Raw genomic sequence first — 13,102 nt, 5'->3', positions numbered from 1 at the left:
TTTTTGATCTTCCTTCTAAACACATGAGTTTTGCAAGGTTGAAAGCCATTTAGTTTTTAATGTAGTAGGTGTGAAGTTTGTTTAATAACCTCTGCAGTCCTATTCCAGTCAGATTCATGAGAACTACATCATCTGCATATTGCAATGAAGCTACTTGGCAGTGTCCCAGGCTGGGGGGTGAGATTTGGATGCATCTAGGTGTGAGCGTGGAGCTGAAATAAAAAGACTGAAAAGCACTGGGGCAAGGACACACCCTTGGATGACAGGCCCTGGGTTCAGCTCAAGTTTCACCTTTGCCCAGGTTGGTTAGAAAACAGCTTGGATTGTCCTTATAAGATGAAGATTGCACCACAAGCCTCTCACGTGTAGGGCGCTGCTTCAAAAATGTTCATGTTCCCAGGCAATGGCCTATGAAGCCCAAAAATAGGGCGACTCCTGACTGAGTACGAAATGGTGTCAAACAAAAGCCTCACTGAATCGTAACAGAGGCTTAGAAGTGGGAATCTGAGTTGAAGTATTTCTGTCAGCATTTTAGGTTTGGGCTTCTCAGTAAGGACTAGAAAATCTACAACTTCTGATACCCATAAAACAATAAAAGAAAAGGAGGCATTTCCCTTAGCCAGGGGTCCCACAGGCAAATGCATAAGGAATTCAGGAAACGTATCTAGGCCACTTACATTATATACATTACAGTAATGACCAGGATCAGTGTTATATAGTGGGAGCAACTGATCTGCCTCCGCAATATTATCTTCATTCTCTCGATCGGGATGCGGGCCCTATATAGCATCCAAATATGACACTAAAAATGGCTGTCATCCTCCTGAAACACATATTTCGAGCAAGAGGACCCCAAGGGAAGTTTGACTCATCCTCAGGATGCACTTTAGTGATAGTTTTAGTGTGATGTCAGGGTGAGATCTTGCCAAAGGCGAGACCTAATACAGCGTCATCACCAAAGCCAGATCCGGAATTGATGTCACTGGTGCTGGTGGTGGGTGGAACAATTCCTAGTGAGACCTGCAGATGAGGATTTGAGGCACAGCCCACTGCCAGTGACAGAGGAGGTTGGCTTTTAAAAATATCAGTTGAGGATGAGGGCGGGAGGGACAGTGGAAGTTCAATGGTGTGTCTGATGGATCGGTGAAGCCTGACGGCAATCCAGAGCCAGCTGAGGCAATCAGAAGATCTTAAATATGCTTCTTTAAAAGTCACAATTTGCTTCAGAGTTAACAGTGTCTCCAGGAACTCGGGCACAATGGCTCCTGATTCAGAGCGGGATCTGAAGAGGAAAGCTGACAGTGTGATCTGTCCGTGGATAGGGTGCATCCGAAAGTCAAATAGTTTGCCTGTGTTTCTTATGCTGTTGGTTTGACCTGTCTTTTGACTTTGGCTTAATTGACAAGCACAACCTTGATCGGGACTCATTTCTTATGTCAGCAATATCGAGTTTGGATTGCTGCTCCTTGATGTCCTTCAGGTGCACGAGGGAGTGTTTGTCGCAGGACCTGGGTTAATAGTTTAGCAGTAAAACACCACAGGTAAACGACTGTGGTTCTGTTAGCGACATCTTGCTGTAATGTGTCCGACACAGTAAGAAGCATGTCCTCTTGGAGGGCAATATCCCTGCACACTGCCAACAGTTTTGGAAAACAAAAACTTCTGAAAAAATGAAATCGATAGAAGCTGAGCTCCAAATTCACATTAAAGGTCATAGAAGGAGCAACTGACATGGTGGGTAGAGGGTACTGTTATATGCTGCTCTATGCTGTCATGTGAAGGAGCAGAATGGAGATGTGGCAAAGGCCAATGATGCCACTTACTGTCATGCAGGGGCTACTGCTAGAGTTGCTGGATCCAGACCATGGAGATCAATAAAGTGAAAATTCTGCAGTTACAAGCATCAGTGAGAAAAGTGCGCCTGGAATGGCAATGCTACTGTCAAAAGATGTCGCCCACAGACCTCTATACCAGAACACAAAGAGCCCTTTATGAATTTTTCATAATTGTGTCTTTTTTCAATCCACTGTTATTTTCAAGTTTACGCAACCACTGTGGTATGGTGAGTTTGATCTATGCTGAAATAAAACTACTACTATCTAACACAGCAAAAGGAACTCAAGCTCCACTGCCCTCCATAAGCAAGTGTAAACTATTGAACTTTCCCATCTTTGCAACAAAGTCTATTTACCTCCTACGCTTCTGCCATTGGTCTCGTAAAGCTCACTAGATATTCTAGTACACACACACATACAGTTGAGGTGATGTGACAATTTGATGCCAGCAGTTGGCAGTGTAATATGCAGAATAATATACTCTTTGTTCCTTTGGGGCAGGCAGATTTTCATTTGCATTGTTTAGGTGGTATTGAAGCCTGGTAAGGCCAGAGCCAGTCACATGTTTACCATGAAATAAGACTGACCTGCTCCATTGTGACTTACCTTGCACAAGGATCTTTCCCAGGGTACTGGCATTCCCTGCAGGGCTTGTGGCAAAGCACATGTACTGTCCTGAGTCAGCGCCAGTCAGGTTGTCTAGAATCAAAGTACAGGAGCCATCCGGATCTTCAATAATAATGTGATGTGGGTCCACCTCGACCGATTTACCATCTGAAAATCAAGAAAGACACACTAATTAGGAGGACGTGGACAGAGTTTAGAAGGGCAGCAAGTGCAAAAAAGTGAATTTCCATCAACACCTTGGTCAAATTGCAGTGACGTTTTTGAGCTCTAATGCTAAGAAAATGCAACACAGTTTAAACAATTTTCCAAGAAAGGAGGATTACAATAATATTAAGTGGGTCATGAGGCAAAATTTAACTTTCATTCAGGATATATTGCTGTAGGTTCAGCGTGACTCACTGTGTGAGAATAAAGGGTAGTGGCACACAGGTTCAATTGGCTAGTTGTGAGATTGACGCACTGGTTAATTGTTGGGTGGCTTGAAGAGCACCACTAGCTTGGTCCTCAATTCATCGTAATTTTGCAATTTCAGAACAAGTCAAAATCAACAGGAACGTGGCATATCTTGGTCTCTTTAAAAGTGCATTTGTTTGAAGGGGTGTGGCCAAGATGGCAGCAGAGTAGGAGCATCTCCATGTTGCTCTGCCTCCGTACCTGCCAGCCAGAGATACTGACCTCCTCGGAGGGCAACAGGGACAATGCTCAGAGTATGGGGAGCCGGCACACATCACCAGGGGTCCCAGGAGCAGTGGAGATAGGTCTAATTGGCTGTGCGACCTGCAGTCGGAGGTGACGTTCCCACCTGCTTTGGAGCCTGTGAGGTAGAGCATCTGGTCTAATGCAGCCGAGTGGGAGCCATGGAGGATAATGCCGCTCCGTGTCTTGGGCTCTCTGGGTGCTCAACAACCTCATCAGGGTTGGGGGCCCTGTATCCACTGATGGGGCTTTCTACCAGTCCAAAGGGCATTTCCTGGGCTCCGCAGAGGAGGGAACTGATGCATCAGAACTCAGTGAGAGGCTATCGCTCACCTCCTGCTGTGCTGCCCCATCTGGCACCACCCCACTTCTGGTAGGAATTGCAACCGGCTACTGCTATGACTGTGGGGGACCCCCAGCAGGGAGACCAGAGGAAGAGATTGGTGACCTGGAGCCCAGGGTGAATGGGGCCTTTGACTGGCACAAGCCAGGCTCTGAGGTGACCAGCTTAGAGCCAAAATGACCACAGTGCATGACAGCATAACAGGGAGGATGAGGGATACAGCTGCAGGACACTGACAATAACCTTCCAACCCAGAGCAAAAAGGCCATGGTGACCCAAACTAGACTGGCAGAACATATTGTTCCTCCCCAAGCATCCACAGTCTCCTGTATGATGGGAAACCCCGCACAGGCATGACTTCGATCTGCACCTCTGCCTACAGCACATGATAAAATGGACGACCTCCATCTGCAACATAGCAGCACACAGGTCTAAGAAACACTCCATACTTATAAACATTGTTACCAAAGTCTCTTCTAAAATACCCGAACCCCTGTGAAGCTGCTCCTACAGATCAAGGGGCTCAAGATGCCCAGACCCTAAGCCCTGACCAAACGGAGATGGGCATCAAACATACCAATTACTTGATCGTTCATGAAGGCTATATTCAGCAAGCTCATGGAAGATATTGCTGCACTCTGAGAGGACTTGGCCACGGATATCAATGATGCTAAAAAAGATGTGGCAGAGATATGCAAATAGATGGTTACCCTGGAACATAACAGCAATGCCAGGGAACAGGGACTAGACAAAAACACATGCAAGCTTCAAGACCGATACAGAGAGCATTAAATCTGCTTGGATGATCTTGAGAACAGATCTTGCTGTTCGAATATCAGGATTAAATGCGTCCCCCTCCAAGCAGACTTAGGTGACCTGGAGAGCTATTTCATCCGCCTTTTCCATCATGTAGTCTCAGATCTCATCAGGAAGGACATTTTTCTTGACCATATGAATAGAGCGAGCTAGCCATTTATCGCACTGGGCACAGTCCATGATATCCTAACTTGTGTCCATCACTTTTGACAGAAGGAAGCTATAATGACAGTGGTGCGGGACCAAGCCACAATCCCATTTGAAGGTGTGAAGGTGTGGCTATATCTGGACCTGTCCCCTATGATTTTTCAGCAGAATCACTCACTTTGGGCAGACGCCACTTACCTGGGTGAGCAAGGGGTCTAATGCAAATGGGGCACCCCTTCCATCTGATTTGTATGTGGAACAAGGAAACACATGTGATCCGCATCATGGAAGAGGCCCAGTCTGTCCTGAGATTGGGAGACTCTTCTGAAGAACCTGACCAGCACACTCTGCCCTGCACTCCTCCAGCATGCACAATGAATGGCAGACAGGATTGTTGCCCCTCTAGGAAGAATGCCCATAAAACAACAGCAGACAAGAGCCACCAAGAATGCTCATTACTTCAACAACTACAGAGCTAATAACCAACACAAGAGCCCAAGTAAATGCCCAACTGCCTGGCCACAGGAGCATACACACACAGTATGCCCCTTTATAAGGTTTACACCTCCTGGTTCAATTGGTGGGGTATTGGTTGCCCCCCCTAGGCAAATACTGCTGACACACACTTACTCACCCACAGCAACAGGACAGGGAGTGCCCATACCCTATTTAGTGACTACTTGGCCAGACTGCTCACCAGCATGACCCCCACACATGTGAAGCCTGATTCACAATGGGCCTCCTCAGTTGTGACTGAGGCCTTGTAGTTGTGGCAGAGGTCCCACAATGATGGCAGGACCTCCATACTACAGTTTCCTGTTGCAGATGTACTGCCATGAGAACGGGACCCGCCACAACCGCAGAGCCTCTGCAGTGACAGCAGAGGCCCTTTGTGAATTAGGCCTGGAGTGCCTAAGACTTCCATGGAAAGAGTGGTTGAGTTACCTATTATTCCCCCTGTTCAATAGCACCCCACATCCAAGGTCTGACACCTCAACAAGCTGAACATCTTAGGGACTACAAGTAACTGGTCTTGTCATGGGTCACCAATGACAATTTCGCTCCTCGCTGTAGTGGCACGCACTCAGCCCCAAGCACAAGGTTAAAATATTGAGCCTAAATACCCATAGTTTCAATGCCCCCATGACCCGCCTAGCCCTCCTATCCAGGCTCTGTGACTCCAACTGCGATATTTGTCATCCGCAGGAGACACACCTCCTATTTAAGGACTGGAGGATAATCAGGTCGCATTGGTTGGAGAGGCAAAACTTCTCTTCAGGGCAAGGCAAGAAAACAGGGTGGCAATTTTGCTGGCTACTAAATTCCAAGGTCGAGTCCTTCAACCACAAGCAAAGGTGACCGGGAGATTCTTTTCCCTGCAAATCTCTCTGAACACTTACGCCTTCACTCTTGTCAATTCTATGCACCCAACGGTCACCAAGAGCAATTTATCCTTAACGTCCTTAGCCTAGTCACCTCTTCCACAGATGCTGACATTGTAGTAGGCGCAGACTTCAACTTCATGCTTAGCACATTGCTCGATGGGTGGCTTAAAGGGCGGAGCAAAGAGGGGCATTCACAGCAGAGGTCCTGTGATGACTCTGAAATGTGGGCATGACTGTTGTTTGGTGATCATGGCACCACGTCCCCAGGGACAACACATTCTTCTCAGCCTCTATCAGACATATGCCTGGATTGTCTACTTCTTAACATCCCTGCGCATCTTAGCAGCTACCAACTAGGGAGATGTGGGAGTCTCAGCACTTTCTGTCCACTTTTCCATCTTGATCTTCTTCCACATGCCAGGTTTGACTGCCCCCACCAGTTATGATGACTCAACAACAAAATGTTATAATATGACTCCACTTTGGAGGAGGCCAGAGATGTGATCCAACACTTTCTCCAAACAAATAACACTCTGGGCACTTCCATTTCCCTTAATGGGAAACACTCAAGGCACTAGACTTGGATAAGGCAAAGTACGCCCTCCTCCATACTAGGGATAAGTATTATGCAGGAGGCAATATGGTGGGGTGACTTCTCGCAAAGGAAGTGAGAGCCCAGATCCAAAAGGACAGGACAGCAGAGATCCAGACACCAGCAAGCTGCAGAATGCACAATGATGTAGAAATTGCACAGGCATTTAAACAATTATTTGCTGACCTCTACAAAGCAGAGGCGGTACATCTCACTGAAGCCAAACTTAACCTGTCTGTGGTGCATACCATGAACTTGCAGTGCAAGAGGCACTACCACTAGAGAAGGACATTCAAGTGGATGAAGTCCTTTCTGTCACTGCCCGGCTTCAACCTGGCAAGGCTATGGGACAGAACCGATTCACTACAGGCTTATACAATATATTCTGCACCCAACTGGCCCCTATTCTCACTCATCTTTACAACTCCTTTGCAGACACAGGTGCCCTCACCAAAACAATGTGGGAAACAGTGATCACAGTGATCCCTAACTGTGGGAAAGGCCCCATACTGTGTTCTTCCTACCGGCCCATTATCCTGCTGAACGTTGACGCACAGCTCTTCGTAGCAATACTAGTGGCTCGTCTTCATCCTTACATGCAGAGCCAAGTAGAACCTGATCAGGTTGGGTTTATACCAGAAAAGAGCAGAAGTGATGATCCCAAGTGGCTGCTACACCACACAAACAAACCAGCTCCTGAGTCCTGGCACTCCTGATGTTAATCATCACAGAAAAAGCATCCAACGGAATACATTTCCCATTTCTTTGGGTCTGCATGCACGGTTTCATAAAGGGTGTGGTGTAGTTATACTAGCTTTACTGCCTGGAAACAGTTAACAGTCTGACCTCAAAGATCTTTGCCATGGCCAAAGGCAAGTGAAAGAGATGTCCCCTCCCCCGCTTCTTTTTGCTTTGTATATGGAGCCACTTGCAGAATGGATATAGGTAAACATGCAGAATAGGGGCATCACTATAAGATGACAGCAACACAAAATAGCTTTCTATATGGACGATGTCATGGTAGTCCTCATCCAGCTTAATTCCTCATTTCAGCCCTCCTGCGAGAACTCAAGGCATATGGCAGGGTTTCTGGATTTAAAGTTAACATACGGAAATCCCATGCCCTTAATCTCACTGTCTCAAAGAAGGATCGGGTTCAACTGGAGCACCTCTTTCCCTTCCCGAGTGCAAACCGATGGATGCCCAACCTGGGGCTGCAAATCCTACTTTCCCTGGTGAAAATGGTGGACTGCAACTACACCAACCTGATAGCCATAGCTAGCTCAGATTTACAAGCCTAGAAAAGCAGAGGCCTTTCCTGGGTGGGTAGGGTAGTCGTAGTGAAGACGATCCTCCTTCCCAAGATAATGTATGGCATGCAGGTATTCCCACTGCCACCCCCCCCATCTACTAGGCAAGCTCCAACATATGATTGAGACTTATGGGGCAGCCGGATCTGCAGCAGAGGGAGGTTTGGGCATTCCCTACAAAGTCCACTACAATCTTGCAGCCCAGTTGCGCTACATGGTGGAATGAAACAGGCAGCTCATGGAGAAACACTGGTGTTTTAGTAATAACTCAATAGCTTGGATCCACATTTGAGAAATCCATGTCTCCCAAAAAAATACCAGCCCCTAGAGTCTACATCGCACTGATAGGGTCATGATCACCAGGGACCTGTCCACACACACCTCCCCTCTCACACCCATCATAGGCAACCCCGATTTCCCCACCCACCGTGGCAGGCAATGGATTAATCTCATGACAGGAGGCCAACTGCAAAAGGACCGATATATCCTAACTTGTGTCCATCACAACTACTATTTAGCTACGGGGTCTCGGCCGGTGAACACTGGCACTATACTGCCATCAAGCACAATGTCACTCAGCCATTGATTTGCCTCCATGCCTGTAGGTAACTCACAATTTTTTTTAGAAATGGCTACTCACTGGAAAAGAAGACAAAGGCCTACTGTCTAACGTATATATGTTTCTGATCAAATCTGCAATCTCTAGCAAATGCCTGGTTCAGAGGAGACGGGAATCCGAGCTAGGGAGCTCTTTTACCCCCATTGAATGGGCTGACATACTCTATAGCACCTGCACCTCCACCTTTAGTGCTGCCAGGAAGGAAGCCATGCAGCCAGCACGTTTCACTCATACACCACAAGCTTCATTAAGGCTTATATTCTCAACAATTTCTCCAAGTTGTGCTTGGTTTTCATTTATAATGATGATGGACAGCTTACTAACAGCCCCCCAAGCATGATTCCCACCGATTTTGGAAATACGTTCTTGATGCACAGGTATATGAACACATCTCCACCAAACAAAGAAGCAATTTGTGCGTAGCGTGGGGTTGGGTGGCCATAGGAGGTCAGCCGCAGGCAGAAGGCCATGCATGGCGCAGGTTTGGGTGCCTATAGGGGGTTGGCCGCAGGGCCTGGCCGCAGGTCGGAGGCCGTGAGTGGCACAGGGTTTGGTGCTTATAGGGGGTTGGCCGCAGGACTAGCTGCAGGCCAAAGGCAAGGCATGGTGCAGGGTTTTGTGCTTATAGGAGGTTACGGCCATGAGCGGTGGTGGTTGGATTAACTCGTGCGCTCGCCATGACCTGCTAATTACCCCATATATTACATCAGTCATGACATCTTTTACGGCATTGTTGTACCTGGCTTTTTCACACGGTCATCCCCAAACTTTTTGCCTCCTTCCTCCTATTTTTTCTGACCTGTTGTTGTTGGCTTTTGACCTCTGGGCACTTTACCACTGCTAACCAGCGCTAAAGTGCGTATGCTCTCTGTGTAAATTGTACTATTGATTGGTTTATCCATGATTGGCTATTTAATTTACTTATAAGTCCCTAGTAGAGTGCACTGTATGTGCCTAGGGCCTGTAGATTAAATACTACTAGTGGGCCTGCAGCACTAGTTGTGCCACCCACTTCAGTAGCCCCTTAACCTTGTCTCAGGCCTGCCATTGCAAGGCCTGTGTGTGCAGTTTCACTGCCACTTCGACTTGGCATTTAAAAGTACTTGCCAAGCTTAGAACTCCCCTTTTTCTACATATAAGTCACCCCTAATGTGCGCCCTAGGTAACCCCTAGAGCAGGGTGCTGTGTGTGTAAAAGGCAGGACATGTACCTGTGTAGTTATATGTTCTGGTAGTGTAAAACTCCTAAATTCGTTTTTACACTACTGGGAGGCCTGCTCCCTTCATAGGCTAACATTGGGGCTGCCCTCATACACTGTTGAAGTGGCAGCTGCTGATCTGAAAGGAGCAGGAAGGTCATATTTAGTATGGCCAGAATGGTAATATAAAATCCTGCTGACTGGTGGAGTCGGATTTAATATTACTATTCTAGAAATGCCACTTTTAGAAAGTGAGCATTTCTTTGCACTAAAATCTTGTTGTGCCCTTCAATCCACGTCTGGCTAGGTTTAGTTGACAGCTCCTTGTGCATTCACTCAGACACACCCCAAACACAGGGTACTCAGCCTCACTTGCATACATCTGCATTTTGAATGGGTCTTCCTGGGCTGGGAGGGTGGAGGGCCTGCCCTCACACAAAGGACTGCCACACCCCCTACTGGGACTCTGGCAGACAGGATTGAACTGAAAGGGGGCTTGGTGCATTTCTTAGACACTCTTTGAAGTCACCCCCACTTCAAAGGCACAACTTAGTATAAAACAGGGCCTCTGCCCTACCTCATCAGACACTTTCTGGAGAAGAAACCTGAACCAGAAACTACATCCTGCCAAGAAGAACTGCCTGGCTGCTCAAAGGACTCACCTGTCTGCTTTTCTACAAAGGACTGCTGCCTTGCTGTTGGCCTCCTGCCTTGCTGAACTCTTGTCTAGCTGTAAGAGTCCTCTCCAAGGGCTTGGATAGAGCTTGCCTCCTGTTCCCTGAAGTCTCAGGACCAAAAAGACTTCTCTCTTTGACTTGGACGCTTCGTGCGCCGAAATTTTCGACGCACAGCTTGTTCCGCGGCGAGAAAAACGCCGCACACCGACGCTGATCGACGCGACGCCTTCGGGACGACCGAAACTTTGACGCACGGCCTCGCAAGGACAACGCCGCCTGACTTCCAAGGAGAAATCGACCCGACGCCTGCCGTGAGAGTGAAATTTCGACGCACAGCCCCGCAGAACGACGCGCAGCTGGAAAACAAGCAGGAGAATCCACGCACAGACTCGGGACATCTGGTAATCCCCGCGACCCATAGAAGGAGACGGTCCGCATGCCGGAAAACGACGCACGTCTTCCCCGAGTGAAAAATAACGACGCAAGTCCGTGTGTGAAGGGGCGCAACCGACGCACACACCATTTTTCCTACTGTAGAACGACGCACGTCTCCCCGCGTGAAAAATAACGACGCAAGTCCGTGTGTGAAGGGGCGTAACCGACGCACACACCATTTTTCCACGCATCTCCTCTTCTGCGGCCCTCTGCGGAGATTTTCCACCAGAAACCAGGTACTTTGTGCTTGAAAGAGACTTAGTTTGCTATTTAAAGACTTAAGACACTTTATATCACTTTTCAGTGATATCTTTACAAATTCATATTGCATCTTTAATCGTTTTGACCTGCAAATACCCAGATAAATATTATATATTTTTCTAAACACTGTGTGGTGTATTTTTGTGGTGTTATATTATGGTATTGTATGATTTATTGCACAAATGCTTTACACATTGCCTTCTAAGTTAAGCCTGACTGCTCGTGCCAAGCTACCAGAGGGTGGGCACAGGCTGATTTTGGATTGTGTGTGACTTACCCTGACTAGAGTGAATGTGCTTGCTTGGACAGAGGGCAACCTGACTGCCAACCAAAAAAACCATTTCTAACAGGCATCATTGATAAATATCCATATATATATATATACACACACACACACATATATACATATGAAAAACTGGAAAAACCAAGCCAGTGAGCAAGCAAGAGTAAGAGAGAGAGATGGTGGTGGGGTCGTTTAGGTTTTGAGGTACACACATCAGCACTAGGATTTCTTCACGCACTGGTTGCACTGCCTTTTGTGAAAGATCACAGTAACCACAAACGAGAAAATAAAATAGGGAAGGAATGTGTCAACAGCATTTTGCATTTAAATTGGGAATGTATTTAACATGCTGAAAAGAAAATATTACCAAGTGACTAGAAAGTTTTGGATGTGTATCAATATATCGAACAAGGCATCAGTCTTGAGGAAGAACTGCCTTGGTGAACAAAAATCTGTGTAATCTTTAGGGGAATTGAGATGAACGCTGTGAGAAAGAAGGTGAGGGGTCAGAACAAGGCCCACAGATTAAGACAGATGAAGGGTACACATATTCTTTTCCATAATGTTAAAAACAGAAAAAAGCATTAATTCAAAATATTAATACGAAATTAGTATGGCAAAGTTTATGTAAATATATATATATTTTTAATTATAAATTTGTTTGTTTAGGTGAGGTTGGTGACGAAGCTAAATGCTGGCTCGAGGCTATACCTAAAAATGTACATGAATATTCACGTCAAATAATGATTTAAAATCTCAATAACACATCAATAACAAATGGGGGGAAACACACTGTAAGTAACGTTTCGGAAAGACGGTAGATTGTCCTCACAGAAAATGTCCATCCACCAAAGGCCACCAACGGAACATCCCCTAATCGGGTGGCTTAACTGAACAAGGGTAAAAGTGGTATAGGTGAAAATGGCTGCTATGGATTCACACATCTGCATCTCAATAGCTGTACTCAGACAGCTGTCACTGGAAATAAGAGGCACTGCTTGCATTTTATTAAAAGTCGAATTGTTTTTGTGGCAGCCCTCAATCTTAAAACATGAACCAATTAATTTTCTTAAAAAACACACAAGCAGCACATTTTATTTATTTGACGACAGTGAAAAATAATGTTTTAAAATCTCTTGACCGTGTGTTTTAAGGTGGTTCCATTTTGCGACTCTTATAAGGGCAATCATTCCTTTAAGTGTGAAAGATATACATGTGATTTCAACAGGTGAAAATGGCATTGGAAATGCTCATGCTTATTGCTTGTGTGTGTGGATGAATGCCAGGAAGAGAAGTGAGGAGGCACACGCCTGGGCATTTTTGCTTACGGCTGAAAAAAAACAGAGCTAACCCTCCACAAACCGCATTGCCAACATGAGTAGTGAAAAATAGACAGTAGTGAGTGATTGTATTTTGAAAAGCCTCACGGCGTCTTCAGACTGAACAGAATGGCCTCACATTAAAATCCAGTCTACTTTTAACAGCTCCCCATTTTGGAATGTGAGGGAACCATAATCCATGGAGATAAACTAATTTGCCCAGGATCACACTATTTGATGTAGTAATGATGCTGGAATAATTATCCAGGCCTCCAAATTCCAAAATTGGTAACATAACCGGCACATCTTACCCTGAACAAAAAAAGTGTGCATTATGTTTACATCTATCTTCTCCTTGGGAGTGGGGCAGTAGTCTTAACATGCCTCAGCTGACATTTCAAGTTCTGTGTGACTGCCAAACTGTTGAGTTGCCACGGTTACTAAATGTGGGTCCAGAGCAAGCCACTTTTGATTTTCAAAAGATTGGCAGTCGGTGGGGCTAGAGAATCATGTGTGTCTTGAATGCACAGAATCAACGACGACAGTAAGGACAACCCCG

General features: G+C 46.3%; 1 protein-coding gene across 2 annotated transcripts in view; it reads right to left on the bottom strand.

Moving 5' to 3' along the window:
• Positions 1 to 13,102, bottom strand: part of OBSCN (obscurin, cytoskeletal calmodulin and titin-interacting RhoGEF) — a 1,961,032-nt gene that overhangs the window by 855,730 nt on the left and 1,092,200 nt on the right. For both annotated transcript variants that reach the window (XM_069211034.1, XM_069211033.1), the window contains one exon: positions 2,442 to 2,609. In XM_069211034.1, coding sequence (XP_069067135.1) covers positions 2,442 to 2,609 — 168 coding nt within the window. The remainder of the gene's footprint in view (positions 1 to 2,441; positions 2,610 to 13,102) is intronic.

The sequence above is a fragment of the Pleurodeles waltl genome, chromosome 10, assembly GCF_031143425.1.
Source record: "Pleurodeles waltl isolate 20211129_DDA chromosome 10, aPleWal1.hap1.20221129, whole genome shotgun sequence".
NCBI lineage: Eukaryota > Metazoa > Chordata > Amphibia > Caudata > Salamandridae > Pleurodeles > Pleurodeles waltl.
Note: the sequence above shows the minus strand (reverse complement) of the source record. Positions and strands in the feature narration are given on the sequence as shown.